At 51.0% G+C, this 24,601-nt stretch overlaps 1 protein-coding gene across 1 annotated transcript; it reads left to right on the forward strand.

The window, feature by feature from the left end:
- Window positions 1–8,549: 8,549 nt before the first annotated feature.
- On the forward strand, window positions 8,550–23,331 carry DUSP4 (dual specificity phosphatase 4). The gene is made up of 4 exons (XM_073340167.2): window positions 8,550–8,968; window positions 17,846–17,982; window positions 18,772–18,991; window positions 19,491–23,331. Exons 1-4 carry the CDS (start codon window positions 8,587–8,589, stop codon window positions 19,874–19,876), a joined length of 1,125 nt encoding a protein of 374 aa, XP_073196268.1. The 5' UTR covers window positions 8,550–8,586; the 3' UTR covers window positions 19,877–23,331.
- The last annotated feature ends 1,270 nt before the right edge of the window (window positions 23,332–24,601 follow it).

The following is a 24,601-nucleotide window of genomic DNA, read 5'->3' on the forward strand; positions in this document are numbered from 1 at the left end:
CAGATACACTTGCTGCTGTTGCTGGAAGGGGTCTCTAGTCCCTATGGGTGAGTCTACGCTCCAATTAAAAGGGTCCCAGCGCTCGGGTTCCAGTATGAGCCCCAACAATATGGCAATGTTACAGCCCCACAGCGCAAGCCTGAGTCAGCTGACACAGGCCAGCCTGGAGTGTTTAATTGCAGTTTAGCCATACCCCCATAGAACTACATTGGCAATATACCGAGGGCCAATGTTCAGCAGGGCTCAGTAACTAGCAGCTCCCAGTGAGAACAGGAGGAATTCCCCCCACGCACACTGAGAACAGTGGATGTTCTCCCCACCACACACACACTGAGAACAATGGAGAATGCCTCACTACGCCACTCCCAGGCTGCCACCAAGAGAGACTTCTTCATCACACACACACACAGGCTGACAGCAATGGAGAATTCCTCACCACCACCCGCCCCCCACACACACACTAAGAACAGCGGGAGTGTTGGGAGCTGAGCTCTTTTGGACAGGTGGTCCTAAGTCTCCTAAGACGTCTCACTGACTCTTCTCTGGGACTTGTTCTCAATCACCTTGAAAACAAACTCCAGCCAGCCAGGTTCAAGGAGCTATACAGAACTCATTGTTTGGGCTACGCGCTATGGGGAACACTCAGGACAGACTGCCCACTGCACCCCCACCAAGCTCCATGCTTCTGTCGGATAGCAAGGACCAGACTGCAGGCCCTGAGTGTGCTGTGATGTCAGCAGAGGACATGCTGGGCAGGCACCATGTGCAGGGAGAGCTTTGACCAGGGAGCAGGGCGCTGGGCTTTACTGTTCTCTCAGCTGTAAAGTGGGGCTGATGAGTGTGACCTCCTGTATAAAGTACTTGGAGCTCTCTGATGGGGAGAGCTAGTTAAGGCTGAATGATGTGCACGGGTCTGGTGGGGACACACATGGAGCCCCCTGGCTCTCAGTGCTATCCTGAAGGGCAGGGACAGACCCCATCCTTGCTGCTTGGTGTTGCTGATCACTTTAAAGAGAAGAAATCCCAAACTCGCCTGTTATAATATAAATACACAGCTATGAACAAAGGATTGGGGGCAAGTAGGGGTGTAAATGCTGGGCGTCAACATCCTCATCTTAGTTAGCTGAGTAGTGAAGCGTCTCACTAGAGCAGGGGCTAATATGGGCAGCATAGGCTGGTGCTAGTAGGCCGGATTTTCCCCCTGGAAGAGCAGGAGCTGATGGCAGGAGTGCAGATGCATCAGGATGGGTCTACCCCAACCTTAGCCCTGGGTAAGTGCTGTGGGGATAGCAGCTATTACAGACAAAGTGCTGAGTAGCTGCTGGCATTATAGTACCTATGTCCTCTAACCGTGGTCAGATGAGGTCCATGGCAATCTGGAGGGAAAAGCAGGAGACACCAGTGCCTTGTCGGCACCCATGCTCCCCACTGTTGCTAGCATTGCCAGGGTGAGCCACTGAGTGGCAGTGGGAAACTGTTGGAAATAAAGCCCAAGGTAGAGCAGGCCAGAGGAGCTAGCCTGTCTAAGGCCAGGATAATCCCAAGGAACGTTTCACAGAGCGGATAGGAGCTCTCGCAGTTCCCAATGACCCTATCTCAGTTAATGACCTTCTCTGCCCTGGCTCGGCAGGGGAGGGAAGCCCTACATCCCTGTTCAACCTACAGCCCTTTGGATCCAGGTCAGCTAGTGCCACCCTGTTTGCTGCCCAATGCAGCTGTCGAGGCATGAGCCAGGAGTAAGATGCACCCTTAAAAGGGCTCCTCCCGTCTCTGGCATCCACAAGGACTCTGAGTGGCTGTTCCTTCCCCCGCTGCTTCCGGGGCAGAGCAGTGACGCGCTGCCCCTTACTCAAGCACAAAAAAAATCAACTTTTTGTTGGTCTTATGAAGTGCTGCTTATCCAGCAGGTTAAATCACTTCTCCCTTCTCTGCGAATAAGCCACCCTCTGGCTTGCCTGCTGGTGGGAGTGGCAGCCCAGACAGCTGGAGCATCTTTGAGGCAGAGTAGGGGTTTTAACGCTCATCTCTTTGAAGGAAGACGATAAATGGGAGCTGCCTGAGGCGAAAGAAACTTGTTCATTGTCTCAAGTCTATAAAGAAAACTAGAGTAGCGACCGTCTCCAGGGCTGCCGGATTGCTGAACTGAGTCATAAACTGTGCAGGACTAGGAGAGCCCTGCCCGCCTGGTCTGGGGGCCAGCTTCTCACCTGCAGCTGGGCAGGGAGTAAGCTCCATCTCTGGCTCCACACACCAAGGCAGCACTAGTGGGGATGGGGTTTTGCTTGCCATGTGGATGGGATAACATGGTTATAGAGCTGAGCTGCCACACATCTCCCTAATGTGGCTCTTTAACTTGTTATCCCACCTACATGATGAAACTAAACTCATGTCAGGACATGACCAGCATAAGCACGTGCCAGCAAGATGAGACTCAAGGTCTTCTTAAAATCTCCCACTCTCCTTGGTGCAGCACCATAGCTGGGAGTACTAGTATAGACAGTGCAAAAGTATCTACCGGCGTTGTTACCGCCATGCCAAGTGTCAGCTGGACCTGCTCAGAGCAAGGTCTCCGGACACTTCTGTAGGGCCTCCAGCACCGTTCACCTGAGCGATCGCCCCAGAAGTTTCCCAGACCTGAAGACGAGCTCTGTGTAAGCTCCAAAGCTTGTCTCTCTCACCAACAGAAATTGGTCCGATACAAGATATGACCTCCGCCACCTTGTCTCTCAACAAGGCCATGGGGTAGATGGTCTCTATCTTCTCGAACTCAGGGCCAGGCCCATAGGTTTTCTCGACTCACCCAAGCTCGGGGGTGGGCATCCCGATCACCTGCTTTTCATGGAAGATGTGGATGTTTCTGAAAACTTTTCCCTGCTCGCAAACCCAGGTGCAGATGGGCCTCTGGCTGCCACCGTTTATTTCAGCACCTCTCCTGCGCTCAGAGTAGGACTACTCAAGGCAGTGCTTTTGCAAGAGTCCTGTCTACAGCCAGCGTCCCAAGGCTGTCACCATTGGTGGAGCTGAACTGGGTTAGTGGGGAGTGGGAGAAATGATTGAAAAATGCCCTATTGTAATCGAGGCTAGATCTGGAAGTCACCTTAGTAACTGGTTCTGATTTTGGCAGTATCCACTCCTATGCTCCAATGCAGCAAGGGTCCGTGGGGCTGGCATGGCCCTCAGCCGGCTGATTCCGGGCATGTGGGAGCGGAGAGATGCCCTGCTCCTCTCCCCCACTCCAAAAGCAGAAGGGTTATGGGGTGCTAGTGGCCCCCTCCCTCCTGCAGACACCCCTTCATGTGCTCCAACTTTCCCTTCTCTCCCCTCAGGAGTTTGGACCCTCGCTCTTCCAAACCACGCAGGGGTGAGATATAGCAACATGTTCAAGTTAAAAACTTCCCTGTCAGAGGCAGGCTGAGAGGCTGGGGGTCAGGTTAGGCTGGAGGGGCAGAGGAGGTCGGAGGGTTGGGGTCAGATCAACGCGCCAGCTTGGGTCCATACAAACACAAAGAGCTTTTCAAACAAACTGTTCCTTTTCCCTCTGGCAGCAAAGCCACAGTCCACGTGAAGCAGGGGTCCCCCTGTGTCCTCCTAATGCTCAGCGCTGGGGCAGGTTTCCTCCCCTGACTCCAGGCACAGCTGCCAGGGTCCCGCAGCAGCAGTGACTCCCAGCCTCTGGTGCAGACAAGCCGCTCCATTCCCCACTGGGCAGGCAACTCCTTCTGCCTACCTGGGTCACCTTTGAGGAATCCATCAAGCCCGTCAGCCGCACCCAAGTGACCAGCTGTGGCTAGCGCATGTTCTTCAAAGCTGGTTAGAACACTTTTGGGTACAACAGAGCAGTCCCTCCTTTCCATTGCCCACCCCCTGCCAAACACACCGGTGGCTTTGCTTTGTAACGTAGTTACCCAGGCCAGCTCAGATGGACGCCACGAGCTGGAGGTTCAAAACTAGATTAGAAACTCCATGACAAAATCCTGTATCTCTAACTCATAGCTCTAAGGCCTAGACTTCACCACGTCCTAAATGGAAATTAAGTACAATGCCAGTGTCACTTAAGAGCCCGACAGTGACTCATAATTGGGCATAACAGAAATGTCTGCTGAGATCTGATTGATTTACCAGAGTGAGCAGAATCATGGTAACTTGAATTCATAGACTGTTCTTTACACTGGGATTTACCACGGGCCATATTTGGCCCACTCAAACCTCCCCAGTAGCTACTGTGTTATTCTTCACAGTCTGTCCTGAACTGCTGTGTAGTGTTACTGTCTGCTGTTAAAGAGCTGCTGCACTTCACCCCAGAAACGGCTGCATTCCAAAACCTACATTGTCCCCATTTTCTTGTTTAATGCATGTGCATCTTTCAGCCGAAAGTGTGATTTGGAAGTATTTAAGCTGTGGCTAGTCCACTCCAGTAAACCTGCCCAACTGGAGTCAAGTTTTCTCTCTTCCTCTATTACTAGTATAGGAAAATTGGAATTCTTGTATGAATTTGAGTAATATTGATCAAGTCAGCCACCAACGAACATAACAGACTGCTTATACGTACCGCACTGACAAATGAAATGTACTGATCTTATCTATTTTGCTGATATTTATACTGCTGAATATCATTTTCTCTACTAATTTTGATACAGCACAATGATACCTTTCACTTTCTAGAATGTGTATTTTAAAACAGGAACTGACATTTGAAACAGGCTCATCCTACAGCTCCCTGTAAATTTGGGAGCTGAGCAAGCACGTACACACACCCACACACCTTTCTGTGAATCGCCTTGAGGCAATTATGGGAGCCAGTCATACACCATAATTGTCAGGTACAGAGCGAGAACTCCTTGTTTCATGACATTTTAATATAAAACCAGATGTAATTAGTATTTAAGGTGTCCAAGATAGTAACATGCACCTGGATGTACTCCACATGACGTCATAGTGTGCACATGCTGGGACTATGTAGTCTACATTTCCTACAAAAAGAAGCAGGATTCCTCAGTGTATTCAAGTGTCAAACATTCCCCTGCACAAAGGCCTACATCTTAGCATCAATTCTTTAACTGAACCTTCCATTGATTTCAGTGGGAGTTTCCTGAGCAGAAAGGTGCAGTTTATGGTCCAAACTAACATTAAATTCTGCTTGTATTTGAATACAATTTTTAAATTATATTGAAATCTGACACTAAATTTTACTTTTTTCTTTTCAAAGCTCAAGATTTAAGGATGGGGCTTTATTGTGGACATCAAGGGAAATGTGACGACCCTCTGTCACTCTTTGTAGGGCAAGGCCTCAAGGTATCTTGTATGTCAGTACCTGTAATAGTAGACTTCCTCTTTCCTGGCTTCCTCTCACAAAGTTGCACTTTGTGTATGTGACAAAATAACTTCATCTTACAATGAATTGTAAGGATGTGGGATGGAATACATTCCTTGGGGGTATTAAACACACTGCACCCAAGGCACGTAAACGAATGACTATATTTTATCAATGGAAGCACTCTTATGGCAGCAAATGGTAAATCGCTGAAGGGTAAGACAAACCCAGCTGGCTAGCACAGAAGTCAACAGTGTAGCAGGCAGGAGCTGTAAAAGAGGGAAGTGGGCAGCGGCAGGGAAATGGGGGAAGGGAGCCTATCCACACCATGTGTCTGGGACTTGGGAACCATCTGAGTCCTCTATGGGCCTGACTCCTCACTGCCTTGCGCCATGTGCTGCTATTGGCAGGAGTGTAAATGCTACCAAAACAGAATTCTCCATTCACAGACCTCAGTGATCGCGCTTTACAGCCACTTTGCACAAGTAATCACTGCCGAGCGTGTAGAGAATCACATCCCCTATTAACCTGTCCTTCCAAACGCTGCCCTCTGTGGGAAGGAATGTCTTCATAGAAGCCTGCACACACTACCTAGTTGCCTTCTGGTTGCCACCTACAGATGATATAAGGAGCAAAGCCACATCATTTGGCTAGAGAACTGAACTCTATTCTGAACTCTCCAGCACTATTTACCCAAGAACAATCAGCCCAGGTATGTGAATGCGTACAAAACCCCTCTGCATTGGGTGTGCCTTCATCTACCATTTCCCTCAGTCCCTGGGACATGCCCCAACCTAAATCTTACTTGTAGGTTTCAGAGTAACAGCGGTGTTAGTCTGTATTCGCAAAAAGAAAAGGAGGACTTGTGGCACCTTAGTCTCTAAGGTGCCACAAGTACTCCTTTTCTTCTTACTTGTAGGGTGGCCTTTTCCCAAAGCCATCAGAGGGTGGCAGTTTGGTCTTGTTTAGAACCTGGACTTCCAAGCAAACTAACCAGGGCTGGCCAAGGGCCACTTGCTATTTATCATGCCCTGCAGGATTTCACAGGAAATTCTGCATTTTTGACATTTGTTTTCATTCCACATTGGCACAAAAATTAATATGAAATTAAATTTTTTGGGGGGGGGAGGAAATTAAATTTTTTGGGGGGGGAGGAATAATTTTGTTTCAATCAAAATATTTTGATTCAATTTTAACTTTCACCTTTTTTTACTTTATAATATAAAATAATTGTCATGTTGCAGAGTCACTTTGAACTGAAAACCTGCTACATCCTGTTCTGAAGAGATGAAGCAGAACATTTCAACCTGATCAAAATGCTCCACTTCTAATGTAAAACACAATTTCATTGACATGCTCCCCCGGAAAGTTTCAATTGCAACAAAATGGCAATTTTTCAACAAAACACTGCTCCCGAGGAAAATTTTCAAGCAGATCCACCCTGCTGGGTTCTGTTCAGAAGCCCCTTGTAAATCAAGCCCCTCCAATGTTTGTCCGGCCCTAGATAAAACCCCATGGGAGGCAGGTGAAAGGAAGAGACAGAATGATGAAGAGAAGGGAAGGGGCGCCATAGGGGATCAATGCCTTAATCTTAGTGGGAAGAAAACAGGAAGTATTTGCATTATGGTGCCATAATTCCAACCCAAGACTCTGGTGAATTGAGCTTTTCTCCAACCTCCACCCCATAATTAACGTATCCATTGGTTAGTCTATAACATGATGTCTCATGGTGTGATTAAAGTGGTATTCTAATATTCCAGTATGTCATGATCTCACCATTCCAAATGGGTTCAGGAAATGTCCCAAAATATACAGAAGGAATATGGATAGCCAGGGAAGGTCAGTTACAATAACATTAGTTTTGCATGTACATTTTAAATATAAAAGAGGTCGCGTTTCATTCTCAAACAAAACCTTAAGTGTTTCTCTTTTTTCCTCCTGAAAAGCTGTTGAACTCCTAAGAACATATTGGCAGTCACTGATATTTTATTAATCGGATTTTGGTAATAGCAAGAAAAAACACAGACCTGCCAGATGCATTTCAGTATGTGCGTGGAATGCTCACAGACTCGGTCCACTGGTTTATTTGTTTGAAATAATCATTTCCCCACAGAAGGGGCATGGAAATGGAAGCCTAGTTGTTGCCAGGATCCCAGTCACATGGGTATGAGGAAGGATGCCAGAATACAGCTTTTTGTCCTTTAAAAAAAAAAATCACTAAATCTCAGTGTTTAGGCTTCCTTCTAGGTTAAGCTGACATCATTCATCCATGGCATTACAAGCAATGTCAGGAGGAGAGTTCCTATGACAGTCTTGTTCCAAATGAAATTCCCCATCCACTCTCACATTAAAAATAAAAGCTCAGCCATGCAAAGGATCTCTTAGCATCCATTGCTTTTAAAAAAATGATACCCAAATCACTCCTTTCAGGGTCACTATGGTGCAATTCATGCCAGCTCCTCGGGCAATGTGGGGGCTGAATGATTGGGGAGGAAAACATCTTCCCCTCCCCCCAGCACTGCAGACCTGCCAACAGCAGAAAGCTATAAATAGGGACATCTGTGGCAAAAGGCAAGGATGATGCTGGCCTACTCAGCTGCGATGTATGGGATAGTGAAGCATTATGCAGAAGGAGAGCTATTTCAAGAAAAACAAACAGGGATGGTGCATCCTCCGTGGGGAAGGGAGTGGGTTTTCAACCTGCTTGGCCTTGTACGGGAGGTGATCCCTGCTGAAGGGCTAGGTAGGGAAGCTTACACGTGGGACTCGACACATGGGGCTGCCTGGCGTGGAGGGGCTGTTCTGCAGCTCAAGTGTCTGCCCTTTTCCCACCCACTCACTCACATGGTGCTCGCCACACTAGCTGTGCCCCACAGGCTCGTCCCTACTACAGACCCCTGCACAGGCCCCCGGCCCCGAGGGCCCCCAGCAGAGGAGCCGGCCCCCGGCCCCGAGGGCCCCCAGCAGAGGAGCCGGTCCCCGGCCCCGAGGGCCCCCAGCAGAGGAGCCGTGCCCCGCGCCCCCGGGGACAGCGGCCTCGCACGGCGCCCGCCCATCCCCCCGCGGCCCCATTCACCAGCCGGCGCAGCGCCGCCCCCTCCGCCCCGCCCCGCCGGGTTTTGTGAATGGCGGTGACGCGAGGCGGGCGGGCCCCGCGCTCCATTCAGCGGCCGGCGCGCGGCGGCGGGGCGGGGCCGGGCGCTGTAAAGGGCCGGGCCCCAGCGCCTCCGCCAGGGCTCCCGGCCGCGCGGCCCCGCTGCCCGCCCGCGCGCGCCATGGGGGAGCTGCGCGAGGTGGAGGGCAGCGCGCTGCGGCGGCTGCTGCTGCGGCGCGAGGCGGGCCCCGGGCGCTGCCCGCTGCTGCTGCTGGACTGCCGGCCCTTCCTGGCCCACGGCGCCGGCCACATCCGCGGCGCGCTCAGCGTGCGCTGCCACAGCATCGTGCGGCGCCGCGCCAAGGGCGCCGTCAGCCTGGAGCAGATCCTGCCGGCCGAGGGCGAGGTGCGCGCCCGCCTGCGCGCCGGCCTCTTCCCGGCCGTGGTGCTCTACGACGAGCGCAGCGCCCGCGCCGAGAGCCTGCGGGAGGACAGCACCGTCTGGCTGGTGGTGCGGGCGCTGCGCCGCGACACGGCGCGCGCCGACATCCGCCTGCTCAAAGGTGCGACCGGGGGGGTCTGTGTGGAGCTCCGTGCATGGAGGTGGGGGGCTGGGGGTGGAGCCCCGTGCATGGAGGTGTGGGGGGGGAGCCCCGTGCAGCTGGGGGGGGGGCTGGGTGTGTGGGTGTGTGGAGCTCCGTGCATGGAGGTGGGGGGGGTGCGTGGGGGGGGTGTGGAGCCTCGTGTATGGAGGTTTGGGGGGGGGCTGGAGCCCCGTGCAGCTGGGGGGGGCTGGGGGAGTCGGGGGGGGTGTGGAGCCCCGTGCAGCGGGGCGAGGGGGGGGCGTGCACACATTGCAAGGCTCGCAGGGGGCTGAGTGTGACCCATGGGCCGTGCTGTATTCGTCGGCTGCGGGGCTGGCAGGCAGGCTCCGGGTGCCGTGCGGGGGGGCGGATCCTGCGTGTCCTTTCTTCCGTTCACACGGGCACATTCCATTCATTCTTTCGCCCGCCCAGCCAGCCTGCAGACCTGGGGGGGAGGGGGATCAAAGGACCCCCCCCCCCGCCGCCTTCCTTCCCCTTTGGGAGCTGGAGGCTGCCTCGGCAGCACGCCTGTGGCTTAGGGTGGGCCCGCGGACAGCGGGTTTATTGTCTGCTCCAGTTGGTTCCTGCCCGTTTGACCGGCCAGCTGTTGGGGAAATGCTACTGGTGACCTTTGCTTGAACCGCGAAGGCGAGTTGCAGGATTTTTTTTTTCGGTTTAGGTTTCCTGGTTTTCTCACCCACCCCCTTGTTAACATTTTACCGGGGGAGGCGGAACCACCGGAGCTGAGTGTTTGTGACAAAGATCAAACGGGATCTAGAAGCGCGCAGCCAAATTCGCTTCTGTTTGCGGGCGGGTGCGGTGGCGTGGCAGCTGGAATGTGCTTTTTGAAGGGGACTCTGCTTTATTCCGGGATAGAACCGTGTTAACGTTCCCGACTGCCTGGAATAATGTGCTGGTCTCAGGACAAAAGAAAACTGAGCGCAAGGAGGATTTCATTTTCTCCACTCTCTTTCTGTGGTGTTTTTAGGATAAAGCAATAATGTAATTAAAAAAAAAACCCAAACAACCCTTCTTGAAGGGTTCTGGTGCCCCTGCGTGTCCTTTTTTTGGTCTAGAGTTTTGCAGTCAGACTGGGGGTGTGCTGATTTTGCTAACTAACAGGGTTTAATGATAAGAACAATGCTATAATTAGTCAATTCTCTGTGTCCAGCTTAACTGAACTACTAGGAAAAGAAAAGGAGGACTTGCGGCACCTTAGAGACTAACCCATTTCTTTGAGCATGAGCTTTCGTGAGCTACAGCTCACTTCATCAGATGCATGCAGTGGACAATACAATGGGGAGATTTTATAAAATGTAAATATAAAATCTCCCCACTGTATTGTCCACTGTATGCAGCCGATGAAGTGAGCTACAGCTCACGAAAGCTCATGCTCAAAGAAATGGGTTAGTCTCTAAGGTGCCGCAAGTCCTCCTTTTCTTTTTGTGGGTACAGACTGACACGGCCGCTACTCTGACACCTGACCTACTACCTTATTTTTCGAAGTATAGCCTTGACCCTGAGGTCCAAAGGGTCTCTTACAAGCCAAGCACGGGTTTTAGGATAAACCAGATGGGATCCACGTGCACATTTTTAATAAAATTTCAGGAACGTTGTTCTCCATCAAGCTTGATATTTAGAATATATTCTGTTTCTCTGGTGCTCTTCAGCTATGTCCAACTTTAAAGCAGACTGAGATCAGTGGGAGATGGATTGGTAATGACAGAACTACGCAGATCTTTAGACTGGGTAGATGGAACTAATTTGAATCAAATGAAACGTTGTTGTTTTTTTTTGTTTTTTTAAAGTGTCCACATTGAGATGCTGGTGTGGCTGGGTTGCTGAAGGCAGATTTTGCTTGAGCAAAAGTCATCTGAAGTGTGGTTCACTGTAGTAGAACAGACCACCCAGTTCCAGAGATTTATCAGCTGCTGATTATTTTTTTATAAACTGTCTGCCTCCAATAGTCACTATTTTAAAAGCAGACCGACAGTAATGACCATTTTTTTAAATAAATTTTTCTTCTACTTCTGTGTGTTTGGGTAAAGTGAGCCGCCAGTGGAATTACATTTTTGTCTTTCGGCTAACAAGTTTGAATCTGTTGGTTTTACGTAGGGATCTGTGTGTGCCATTAGATGGTGAGTCCGTTAACAGATTGGTTAAACATATTTGACATTTACGTTGTGCTAGGCACAGTAAAAACAGCGGCGCTTTTCTAAGACTAAACACTTACATAGCAATGGCATCTAGTATAAATGTGTTTGGTCTTTTTGCAAACGTGAAATGCTGGCTTGTTTGAATACCATGGCTGACTAGATTCACTTTTACATTTAAAATAAATTGGGCCTGACTTGGTTTCTTCTCACTTGTTTGACTATGAATTATTCCTTCCTGTAAAACTTGACCCTTTGGTTCTCCAGTCTTAGATTATATGTAAAATCTCAAAGCTTTTTCACAAGAAAGACATGTTACACCTAAGGGTGTTTGTATGGCACTTGACATGGGGGTGAGGGTAAACTTTCTCCTAATGAAGTCAGTGGGAGCAATATCAGACCCCCAATCTGTTATGTTAAATTCACTGTAACCTGTCTTTTTTTAAGTTGTGCATGGGGTTACTGTTCGACTAATGGGAGTCAGGTGAGCTGACCTGTTGTATCCGCTGTAGAGTGAAACCAGGCTTTAAAGCAGTCATGCAGCTGGGTTAAGTGGAGTACAAGGAGATCCGAATGTCTTCCCAAACGCAGTGGCTAAATCACAATTAAGACCCAAGAACCTGCAGCTCCACAGGCCTTTCCCTAGACCACCCTGCCTGCCTACAGTTGCTGTAATCAAAGCTATGACATTCTTCTAGACCAGCAACTTCGTATTACTTGTAATCCCGCCTTGGGGTTCTGTCTGTCATGGAGTGCAGTGTTTTAATACACAGGCTGCCTATCAAGAAAAAGGGTTAGGGGAACATCATTCAATAATACGAGCAGCAGAACCTCCGGATGGAGTGAAATGTTAGCATCAGATTGTTAAATCAGGCAGCAAATTGTGTGTGTGGAGTGGGGAGGTATCCTTTCTCTCTGGCCTTGATCCTGCAAAAAAATCCCATTCACTTCAGGAGGGGGTGAACAGGGAGGAATTTAAGCGCGTGCACACAACAACCTGTTTGAGTGCTTTGCTGAAGCTGGGCCTGTTCCCACTAGGTGCACACAGTCAATGCAAATTTCCAGTTTTTTTACCAGTGCAATCAAACTTTAGAACTAAATCACAACCTTTATTGGGGATGGATGACATAAAGAATTGCACAGCCAAGACGCATAGCTCACAATTAACATGGCTTTAGGGCCAGATTCTGAGTACTTCATTGCTGTCCAGCTTCATTTAGGCTGGAGTGACTGAGAGCTGAATCTCATTGCATGAATGAATGAATCAATGAATGAGTCATTGCAGTCAATGGCAAAACAGCCTTTGATGTCAGTGGGGCCCGGATTTCATGCCGGGCCTGCCCGTTCCTGCCTGGAAGACAGAGGTGCCATCTGGAAGCTGACAGTGGGGAACAACCTGTGGCCTGATGCTATGGTTGTTCAGCTCTGTCCTCTGAGACACACACAGCACCAGTGTCTGTGGGAGTTTCCCCTGGGTGTGATGGCTTCAAGATCCAAGCCCTAGAGACTTAATTAAAATAGTCCTAAAACGTGAAAACTCTTCATAGGTATTAAACAAGAAGAGAAACCAGAATTCCGGCAAAAGGTAATCTCACGTGGGAGTCTAGCAGTTGTAAAGAGAAGGTGTTGTGTAACAGCCTCACCAGCTCACAGTGAATTGTCATCCTACCCTTTTCTGTTATTCCTTCCAGAGCATGAGTGTTTCTGTGAAGGCAGCAGCTGCCAGCTCCCCTGTTGTGCGGTGGCTGTTGGACAGTGGATGCTCTTCCATCTTCTTCTTGCAATTCTTTTTCGCTGCTGGTCATGCTACAGAGTCACACCTCAAAGGCAATGAGAAACAGGGAGAACCTGGGATCTAGAGAAATAAGGGTACATGAGGATGTGATGTGTTGATCTCCTCAGAGGCCTGAGACACCTGACGACTAAGCATACCGGAAATCTACCGAGTGCTGTATTTCAGTGAATGCCCTTCTAATATGGGGCAGGATGCTGGAAGGCGAAATGTAGGCCAAGTAATCAGTCTACTGGGTTTTATAGAAGTTGCCACCAAGGAACAGTAATTGCAAGGCCTGCAAACCCAGAACTGCAGTAGTCTGGCTGGGATGAAACACATCTGTGGATTAAGATTTCAGCAACTACCTTAGGATTTGTGGACAAAGTGGAGTGCCCCAAGGGTCGGTCCTGGGGCCGGTTTTGTTCAATATCTTCATAAATGATCTGGAGGATGGTGTGGATTACACTCTCAGCAAATTTGCGGATGATACTAAATTGGGAGGAGTGGTAGATATGCTGGAGGGGAGGGATAGGATACAGAAGGACCTAGACAAATTGGAGGATTGGGCCAAAAGAAATCTGAGGTTCAATAAGGATAAGTGCAGGGTCCTGCACTTAGGACAGAAGAACCCAATGCACAGCTACAGACTAGGGACCGAATGGCTAGGCAGCAGTTCTGCGGAAAAGGACCTAGGGGTGACAGTGGACGAGAAGCTGGATATGAGTCAGCAGTGTGCCCTTGTTGCCAAGAAGGCCAATGGCATTTTGGGATGTATAAGTAGGGGCATAGCGAGCAGATCGAGGGATGTGATTGTTCCCCTCTATTCAATATTGGTGAGGCCTCATCTGGAGTAGTGTGTCCAGTTTTGGGCCCCACACTACAAGAAGGATGTGGATAAATTGGAGAGAGTCCAGCGAAGGGCAACAAAAATGATTAGGGGTCTAGAACACATGACTTATGAGGAGAGGCTGAGGGAGCTGGGATTGTTTAGTCTGCAGAAGAGAAGAATGAGGGGGGATTTGATAGCTGCTTTCCCCTACCTGAAAGGGGGTTCCAGAGAGGATGGCTCTAGACTGTTCTCAATGGTAGCAGATGACAGAACGAGGAGTAATGGTCTCAAGTTGCAGTGGGGGAGGTTTAGGTTGGATATTAGGAAAAACTTTTTCACTAAGAGGGTGGTGAAACACTGGAATGCGTTACCTAGGGAGGTGGTAGAATCTCCTTCCTTAGAGGTTTTTAAGGTCAGGCTTGACAAAGCCCTGGCTGGGATGATTTAACTGGGAATTGGTCCTGCTTCGAGCAGGGGGTTGGACTAGATGACCTTCTGGGGTCCCTTCCAACCCTGGTATTCTATGATTCTATGACATCGGACTTCCATCAGTAAAACTTAGAAACACCCACCCCAAGTGACAAAAGCTTTTTACCAACAAAAAGCGCCGCTGTGAACAGCGGTTTGTCGGCAGCAGAGTGCTCCTAACACTGCTCATTTGGGGGGGGGGGGGTGGATTTTTTGTTGGCAGGAGAGCTCTCCTGCTGACAGAGAGCAGCTACACTGCACACCTTTTAGTGGCGTAGCTGTGTTGCTAAAAGGTACATAGTGTAGACACAGCCCTACTGTGGCTAGATTCCTGCAGTGATGATAAAAGAGCTTAGTTACATGCACAATATGGATTTTAAACAGAGGTCAACATTTACAAGGACTCAAAGATCATTAGTCTTTAAAAGAGAGAGAAATATCCCTGGAGGTAAACAGATGACATTTGAGTCCCTGCACTAGAGAGCCAATCAATAACAGCTCTGTTTTGTCTGTTCGTAGGAAAATATGAAGCCATCTGTGATTGACTATCACATGGACAATTACGAAAACCAACAAGCTGTTTCCACAGCATCATCAGATCTGTGTTTGTGTGGGTTTTCTTTTTTAATATCTGTAAGTGTGATACAGCAAACCCTTAATCACAGGGATAAGCATTGTCTGTCTGATTCCATAAACTGTAAGGCATGGGGGAACTAGGCCAAGAGTTAATTTTAAAAAAGCTCCTTTGAGCAGGGGACTGCAGTGTGGGAAAAGGGAAAAGACGACTTGTGATGAGGTAGAACAGCATAGATCCAGAGCTTCTTGACGACAATAAGCATCTGATTCCCCCCACCATCTAAAACCATACCCATCTGCTAGCAAAACCTAACTTGCATAGGTATAAGTGACTACACAAGGTGAATTTCACAGTTGCTCCACACAAGTGTAAATTATAGCATGAGATGCAAGGTAAACAGTCTGATTTCTCTCTCCCCGCCACCCCCCAGTCATTTATATAACTCTTGTTAGATCTGATGCTCAGCACAGGGTTGTGAGTTCATTTGATTTCCTACTTTCAAGTGATATCTTGGACTTGGGGGTGGAGAGGGTAAAAACCTTTACTCCAATGTGGTCCTCTTTCCAAACTGATGGAACTAGTGATCAGTGTGAATGGGAAGATAGGGTAGCAGGCCAATGTAGCTTGAAAAGAGAAGTCTCGGACATTGCAAATGTCACCTCCTTTAGACAGTGTGACAGAAGCTACCCTGTCATGGCCCCACCAGTTTAATTTTGAAAGCTGGCAATAACCTGTTTTCTGCTCTCCATTATCACTTGAGCTAGCATGCAACTGTTTTACTCCAGCTCTGTCCAGCTGGCTTTTCAGTCTCTGGAGTATGGTGCCTTTGAAGATGTGATGTTTTTGGGGTTTTTTGCCCATCAAAATTGTCAGGTTTTTCCCCCTTGGTATAAACAACTCAGAACAATTGCCTTTGCAAGGTTGTTCTTTCTTTTTGGAAACTCTCGCAGATAAGGATGGCAGGACAGTCTCCTATTATCTACTCTGACAAAATCTTGCTGTCCCCCTCCCCTTCCAAGCTAAAAGCTATTTAATGGATCAAGAGGATTTTTCAGCCTGAAGACAGAGCAGCCTTGGGAAGGAGATTCTAGCACCCCTGAAAGAGTGAAGGTACTAGTTTGCTCCTAACCACTTCCCAGAGCTACACTTGTATTTGGGCAAATTTCTTTAAGCAAAATAAAATTATAGATGGGCTGTGAAATCTGGATCTGCCAGCTCGGTGGGGCAGGGGCTGTATTTCTGTGTACGTACCGCACGGAGCACGCTCCTGGAGTCTCTGGAGACTGCCCTAGGCTGAGCGATTAAGAGTGATGATTGATAAATGAGCACTGAGTCTGCCCCACCTCTTCCCCAACTGTCATTGGTGGGGAGGGCTAGATAGGCTACTGCCGGGGCCACAGTCAGCTACTAATGCCCTATGCCAGAGATCCTCCGCCCCGCACTGACCTCATAGCCCCAGCAGCGTGACCCTCTTTCAAACACAGTTGGAGTCTGCTGGTGACTCCCCTTGGAAGGGTTGGGGTCACGCTCCACTGGTACAGAACCTCTGCCACATCGATGGCAGGCCTGCCGAAAGCATCCCTTGAGAACGGAGGTTGTGACGCATGGTTGGCTGGCATCTGGTTCGGGTCCCTCCCTGGCACTCCACTGCTGTAGCCACGGGAAGTGCAGTGGAGCAGAATTCTGCCCCGTGTGGGATTTTTGTGTCGGGGGGCAGATCCTGGCGGCCAGGCTTGTGCCGAGGGTGTGAATGAGGGCATTGGCAGGGTCTGCGGCTCAGAACGGAGTCTGTGCACAGCTGTGCCTTGGACACAGCTCTGCTGCAGGGAACTGTCTGGCATGTAACAGCAGTCTGGGGCCCTTCCTGCAGCCAGGCTCGTGGGCGTGTGTCTTCTCATGCTCTGTGCGTGGCAAGGGCAGTCTTGTCAGTCCCTGGCAATGTTGCCCTTTGAGTGCATGAACCCACACTCGCATGGAGCCCCATCCTGTGCCACTGACCTCAGTGGGAGCAGATAAGCGTTGGCTTGCCATGGTGCTGCAACCCACAAAATGGAATAATCCAAGACCGATTCTGTACTGGGGGTTACCCTCATACCAGGCACTAGTGTAAGGAGATCAGGAGAGGACCAATGATCTCTGCCCCTGCAGGGCAGGGGAGGGGACAAAATTCAACCAGTGTAAATGGCAACTTTCCTATGTGCACTGGGGGCTTGCAATGGTGGCTGGAAGGGGGCTGATCCCCCATGAGGACATGGTCTGAGCCCAGCATGGGTACCAGGATGGTGCTTCTGTTTACTTGCATTATAGAAATGCTGACACAGGGCTGGATTTTGCCAGCATGGTGGTTATTCTGTAACTTCCGTCCAGGGAGGGGGTAGGTATGCTGTGTGACCGACAGGAAGACACAAGGGGGTCTCTCCTCAGCTGGGATGAGGGACTGCTGGGTGGTGGAAACAGTCATGGAGAGCAGAAGTGTATTGCTGAGACAGTGCTCACCCACCCCACCCCTTGGCTGCTGGATTTCAAGTGAGATGCTGTGTGTGCTGCCCACAAGGGCCACCCGGGGGCTGGGGAAAAGCTAGCCCTGAGCAGGGACGTTGGGAGCCAATGGCCCGATTCTGGAAAGTGCTGAGCTGCTGCAATGCCCTTGTCTTGGTTTTCCTGGAGCTGCTCATGCCTCTGTGGGAGCCCAGAGGAGGGGCAGAGCATAGCCCCTTGCGAGCTCAGATGCTCCTTAAGGTGAGGTGCCATGTACTCCAGGGGGAGCGCGGTCCCCCGGGTAGTCTAGCCGTCCTAGGCAACCCCTCCCCTGTGCACGGGTAGCATTGCCCTGAGAGCCGGACTAGGAGATGGAGACTAGAAATGGCTGACACCATCCCCTGGAGCCGTTTCCTTGCAGTAGTGACGTCTAGTGGCAAATGTAGAGCTGCCAGGTCTCTGCATTGTCGGCCCTTAGGCTCTGTAGTTGGCAGGGAGTGCAGGCTGCCTCCTATAGACAGATTTGTCTAATGAAATCGCTTTTCCAGACCCTTCATGCCTGTCTCTTTAATTGCAGGAGGCTACGAGAGGTTTTATTCAGAGTACCCAGAATTCTGTGCAAAAACAAAATCCCTGAGCAGCATTTCTCCACCAGCCAGCACAGAGCCGATCGAACTGGGGTGCAGCTCCTGTGGGACCCCCCTGCATGATCAGGTAGCTTCCCCATCCTTCTGCCCTGCTCGGAGCACCATGCTCACTGACCTTGGTCCCAGTGTTTAAAGGGTTTTCCCACATGCCATGAAATGTGTACCGCCCTGAGCGTCGGGGGTGGGGGTCTCTACAAGAGCCCAAACCACCACGTCTCCTGGCTCACCACTTGTGAGCCACATGGCATAACCTGACATGGACAGTGCGTGCGAGGTCCTGCTGTGTGCAGGACAGCATCTTGCTCTTTCAAAGGGTGTCCCCCGTGCTGTCTGGGGTCCTGGGTGGAAATAGTCCATTCCGACAGGGTTGTGCAGGTAACCCATTTGGGAAGGCCTGCTGTAATGAGTGCCGCTCTCGGCTCTGGGGACTGGTCTGTCATGGCTGTGTGCAGCCTGCCGAGCTGGAGCTGCAGTCTGCTGTTACGTGGGCCTGAATCAAGAGTGACTCTGGCTTCGGTGGAGACGCTTGAGATTCACACCAGAGCTGGAGGGTTTTATTTGCTCACTGGGCACCAGAACCTACATTTCCAGAAGCATGGAGTGATTTTGCATGTCTCTGTTCTTAGTGGCCGGGCATGAGACCCTGGGAACCAGGCCCCTTCAAGGGGCCCTGAGTAGACCATTCAAACAAAAGATGCCCCAATTCCTGCGTTACTCTTGAAGATGCAGGACTTGCTGGCTTTTGCTGGTAGCTGGTCTCAGCCTCCTCCCCCTTCTGTGCATGACATTCTCCCCTGGCCTCCCAGCGATGTTCCCCCCCTGACAGTGACCTTTGTGTTGCTCTCTCCGGAAACAGGGAGGCCCAGTGGAAATCCTTCCTTTCCTCTACCTTGGCAGTGCGTATCACGCAGCCCGGAGGGACATGCTGGACACGCTGGGCATCACGGCCCTCTTGAACGTCTCGTCAGACTGTCCCAATCACTTCGAAGGACACTATCAGTACAAGTGCATCCCAGTGGAGGATAACCACAAGGCTGACATCAGCTCCTGGTTCATGGAAGCAATAGAGTATATAGGTATGTGTGCGCTGCTGGCTAAGCCTGGGAGCTGTGTGGTGGGCGTGGGGGAGGGCAGATACTAGGGTGGGGGAGGGCTGGCTTACTCTCACCCAAGGGGCTTCCCCTCTGGGCTAGGAGAAGTGTGCATTTTCCCAGGGCCCCATCTAGAACCGTAGCGGGGCAGGCCCCCTGTCTGTTAAACACTGGTTTGGAAAGGTCCCCTTAAAGCACCCACTCACTTTGGGGGCCAGCTCTGGGGCCTGCTTTCCGGAGGGATGAGCACCTGCTGCCCCAGTGGAAGGCAGGGGTGCTCAGAGGTACCTAATGGCAAGCAGCTGTATGGAGCTTCTGACCCTGCTCCCCCATCACCTGGGCTTCAGGGCTGTGGCTGCTGTTCCGTACAGATGTGGCCTCGTCTGACAGCTCCTGTCTCTTGTGCCAGTGGCCCTTTGTCAGCAGGGGGTGCTCCTGAGCTGTCCATGTGAGCTATTCACAACTCCCTCCCTTCTGCCCCCAGACTCTGTGAAGGACTGCCACGGCCGGGTACTGGTGCACTGCCAGGCTGGCATCTCCCGCTCTGCCACCATCTGCTTGGCCTACCTGATGATGAAGAAGCGTGTGAAGCTCGAGGAGGCGTTTGAGTTTGTCAAACAGCGCAGGAGCATTATCTCCCCCAACTTCAGTTTCATGGGGCAGCTGCTGCAGTTTGAGTCCCAAGTGCTGGCCACCTCCTGTGCTGCCGAGGCTGCCAGCCCCCCGGGGCCGCTGAGAGAGCGGGGCAAGGCCTCCTCCACGCCAACCTCCCAGTTTGTGTTCAGCTTCCCGGTCTCCATGGGGGTGCACGCGACCCCCAGCAGCCTCCCCTACCTGCACAGCCCCATCACCACCTCGCCCAGCTGTTAGCACATGGCACTAACTACAGTACTGAGGTAGCACCTCCAGCAGGAGGGATGCTGACCTCACAGCCGCTGCCAGCCATGAGCCTGCAATAACTGACTGGCCTCGCTGGCCAGCATTGCCACTCTCCCCTCGACACCGAGCAATAACGGCTGGTCTGCCGCTGGCTTCGAGCTGCCTATGGGGGTCCTTGTTTTCGGAGAAACTCCTTACCTCATTTTTTTTTTTTTTGTTTTTAAGCAGCAAGGCTTGAAGTTGTGAATTCCACAAATCCTGACAATGTGTCTGACCAGTTTTGTTTGTTTGGGGAAGAAAATTACAATTTCCCAAAGTGCCTGGTTTTGATCCCTAATATTTCTTTAAAATCCCCCAAAACAAACACCCAGCAGAAATATTTTTAACCTGGGCAGGAGACTTCTGGTTTTAAAACATGGACTTGCTAAAAACAAAGTTGAGCCCGTGAGATTTATTGCAGTGATTTCCTCTGAGTACTGAACTGCAACATTTGTGCTGTCAGTGATTCTATAACCTGTCTGTGTGTTAACTATGAGCACAACAGCATGCAGGTCTCGAAGCAGCTAGAGAACAAATCCTCTTATCACATACCTGCAAGGACTGCTGTACCAGTCTCCTGTGTTGGGGGACAGGGATTAACGTGTGTATTTCCAGGCTGTACACAAGTGAGTTCAGATCACTCAGTCACTGCGCCATGGACTCTTCCGTCCAAGGAACAATCTTTGTGCGTAGTGGGTAGCACCTAGAGGTAGTATCCTGTCTCCTTCCTAGCCCTGCTTGTAGTAATGTATCTTACATCAGAAAAGGGTGGTTTCTTTACTTGGCGGGGCCAATGCTTATACACCTGCTTTGCACTCCCCACGCTCCTCTGGAACACTGTGTATATCCTGGCATGAGCTGGTGGGTGCTCTGTGCTGAGGCTCCTGGATGCTTGCTTGGGATCCATCCTTAGGGGATATAAGGGAACAGTGCCATGCTAGGAAGCCTGGGACCATGGCATGCTAATCAGTAGTTCATAAGCATCAGTGACAGTAGGGTGCTGCTCTGGCTGCCCCAGAAATGTTATTTCCCAAATCAGAATAGCCTTTTTATCCACTAGAGCAGTGTTCTTTCTCCATTAGGGAGTAATCTTGGCAGCTGTGGCAGGGCAGGGTCACTGTCCTGTCTGGACAAGGGAGGCCTCTCGCACTCTGAATGTACAGTGCAGTTGGGTGTCAGTAGGTACCCATCATTTCAAGCCACGAGTCTGCAATGCCCTGCTCCAAACCCAGACTCAGGGCCAGTAATGAATCTGGCTGTACAAAGACGCTATCCTGCCTGAGACTGCATTTGCTGGTAATGTGGTTACTAGCTTTTTGTCCCCTTGTCAGTGTCCTTAGATTCACGCTAGCTGCATGCAGATCCTGGTCCCCTTGGCACAACTCCCATTTACTTCACTGAGATCTGGAGCTAACGAGGTACATCTGCACTACCCAAAAAAACCCAGGAACCCTGCAGCAGCAAATCTCAGAGCTCAGGTCAGCTGACTCAGGCTTGGGCTAGGGGCTACAAACAGCTGTGTATACATTCTGCCTTGGGCTAGAGCCTGGGCTCTGCAACCCGGGAGCTCTGAGCCTCATTGCCCTAGGTCTGGGTTTTATTTGTTGTGCTGTGTAGAGACACCCCCTGGGCTCCATGGCAGCAAGCCCCAAGCTTCCAGCCCAGCAGATTGAAATAAAAACCACAACCGCAGCTCATGGGACAATTTCCTCTTCTGTGTCTGGGACAGTGGACAACTCTGGCCACTGGGGGTCAGACACTTTTCACTGCAGACAGATCTTCCCTTGCCTTCCTGGTGGTGTTTATTTCTCTATGGGATTTGTGCCTTAGTTCTGTTGGGAACTGTCTCCCCAGAGTGCTGCACCCCTGAGAACCATCAGTTCCCCAGACCCAAATACTGCTGGGCAAGCTGACTCCTGCCCTGTGGTGGGCTGCTTGTGGCAGAAGGAAGCAGTCCTGTTTGCCAAAATGGTATCTCAATAATGCCCCCACCAACCTGTTCTGAGCAGGGGTTTCTCTTTTCTTTTCAGTCCCCCTTAAACATTGCCTTGGCTCCTGACTCAGCCTGGGTTGGAATGTGCTAAAATTACCCATTAAAGGAATACCCTAGTCTGTTAAATGAAGGTAGTTTGGCTCAAATGTTCAACAGCGGCAGCTAAGCTTCACCTCTGAGTTCCAGTCAGCGTTGGGTATGTGCATATGCCAGCTGCTTTTACTTTTGCATGTGCCAATGTCTTGCAGTCATAGCTTTGGGTTTTGGAAAATGTGTCCCTTTATATGTGCCACACCAAAACTGGTAACTCCTCCCCAAGCCAAGGCCTCAGTGATCTGATCAGTTAACAGATGGAGCACGCTCACCAGCCTGCATTGAGCAACACTGCATTTCACATCATTCCGCTCTTAATGGAAATACACCCTGGAGTCTGTGACCTCTTCCCTGTGAGTAAGGTTCAAAACTGCCATCACCTGCCCTTTTTTTACTACCATATTAACTGGTCACAGAAGTTCAGCGTTCGTAGGGGGGGAATCTATGCCCAGATTTGTTTGAAGACCATGTTTTCCAAAAGCAAGAAACCAAACACAGCCAGGCCTGTTGTGTCACTGGGTCTCTGTCTTCAAAATTTCTTCCATGTGGAGTGTGGTGGAGTTGAGCACCTTGCCCTCGGCGCCCATGCTGCTGATTCCCTAGTCCCGGCCCCTAGAGCAGGGCGGGGAGTGTAGCGAGAAGTGGAGCTTGCTGCCAGTGCCATGGGGGGGTGGATGGATGGGTGTAGCCCCTTGGCATCACAGCAGGTATTGTGAATTCCAGTGCCACCTGGCACCAGGAGGCTTCGGCCCTTCCTGCTCCTGGGGTGTCTTCACTGAGCTTGGGACCAAAGCAAGCAGGACCTCAGGTTAACACTTTAGCCACAAGATGGCAGCTCGTGCTGGTGGTGCTGGATGGTGCTCTGCCCATTTGGGTATGGCTGGCCTGGCCTCAATGCTCCCACCGTCTCATTGCTGGCCGGGCACACACATGGGTGTGGGTTTTTTGCTTTAGTGCTGGCTCCTCAAATGGCCACTGATCTCTTGTCCTGCACTTTAAGTAACAAAATACCGTGGCCCACCATAGGAGAGCATCCTTGCTTTTGATGATCGCACAGAATCTGTGCAGCCGGCTGCCCTCTCTGACCAAGGTGGCCACAGATCCTTCTCCAAGGGTACAGCAAGGAGGCAGCTTTGGATAAAATCTGGAGAGCAATGCAATAATTCCTGGGTCCAGCCCCCTCACTCACAGTGGTCCTGTTGCTACAGATGTCTGTATGTGTGTCAGATGTATATATGTATGTTTTTTTAGAAAGTTGACATGTTTGTTTTTATTTATTGCCTGAGAGATCATTTGGAGAAAAATAAATACATTTTCAACAGTACTGTCTGTTTCATACTCCTCCTACACAGCGCTTTATAACAGCAGATTTCAAAGCACTTCGCAAGGGAGGGTCAGTATTGTCCCTGTTTTACAGGTGGGAAACTGAGGCAGGTGAAGGTCACCAAGCAGGTCAGTGGCAGAGCCATGTCTCCTGAATCTGGTGTTCCATCCATGAGGACCAGGATTCCCCTACAGCCGGGGTGGGCAAACTTTTTGGCCTGAGAGCCTCATCCAGGCACAGAAATTGTATGGCAGGCCATGAATGCTCATGAAATTGGTGTGGGGGTGTGCAGGCTCTGGGATGGGGATGAGGGATTACCTGGAGGGTGGGAGGGGGATCAGGGTTGGGGTTGGGGCACTGGAGGGGGTCGGGGTGCAGGTTCCGGGCAGCACTTTCCCCAAGCAGCTCCCAGAAGCAGCGATATGTCCCCCCTCTGGCTCCTATGTGGAGGTGCAGCCAGGCAGCTCTGCACACTGCCCTGTCCACAGGCACCACCCCTGCAGCTCCCATTGGCTGCAATTTCCAGCTAGCGGGGGCTGTGTGCAGAGCCCCCTGGCTTCCCCTATGTGTAGGAGATTGGGGGGGGGGGGGCTGGAACATGCTGCTGCTTCCAGGAGCCACATGGAGCCATGGGATGCATGGAGTGGGACAAGCCCTGGATCCTATGCCCCGGCAGGATCTCAAGGGCTGGAATAAAACATTTGAAGGGCCAGATGCGGCCCCCAGGCTGTAGTTTGCCCATCCCTGCTCTACAGGATTCAGTGGCTTTCTTGCGGTGAGCTAGTGAACAGGAGCAGCCAACAGGGATGTTTTGCAAGGGATTTCTCCAGTTGAAAGAGGCAAGACTGTGCTCCTGGGGGTGAGCTTGTCTGGCGGTTAGTTGATAATTGTGCACTCATTTGCTTACTTGAAGATTTCCGTATGGTCTGTGTGCTGAGCCTACTGGCCAGCTAGCCCAGCTGAGAGCTTCCTACCAAGGCTGTAGCCTGCTTGTAGCGGGGTGAGCACCTGCTCCAGGCCTGAAAGGGTTGGAAAAGCCCTGCAGAGGGCTGGGGCTGGGAGCAAAACCCTGGCTGATTGGGGGAAGTGGCGGCAGCTGGGGGCCATGCCCCAATCAGGGCCCAGCTGACTCTATAAAGGCTTTGAGCCAGAAGTTCCAGGAGAGACTCTCTCTAGTTCGGAGAGAGGGGGAGTAAGGTGCTGAGCAAGGTACCTAGACTGGGAGCAGGGCTGGGGAAGGCCAAGGGAGCTGGGAGGCTCGGGCCTA

Source organism: Lepidochelys kempii, chromosome 4 (assembly GCF_965140285.1).
Source record: "Lepidochelys kempii isolate rLepKem1 chromosome 4, rLepKem1.hap1, whole genome shotgun sequence".
Lineage (NCBI taxonomy): Eukaryota > Metazoa > Chordata > Testudines > Cheloniidae > Lepidochelys > Lepidochelys kempii.

Coding starts and splice junctions, on each gene's coding strand:
- DUSP4 (XM_073340167.2), top strand. CDS start 8,587: ATGGGGGAGCTGCGCGAGGTGGAGGGCAGCGCGCTGCGGCGGCTGCTG. Junction 17,983..18,771: donor GGACCCCCCTGCATGATCAG/GTAGCTTCCCCA, acceptor CTCCGGAAACAG/GGAGGCCCAGTGGAAATCCT. Junction 18,992..19,490: donor GGAAGCAATAGAGTATATAG/GTATGTGTGCGC, acceptor TTCTGCCCCCAG/ACTCTGTGAAGGACTGCCAC.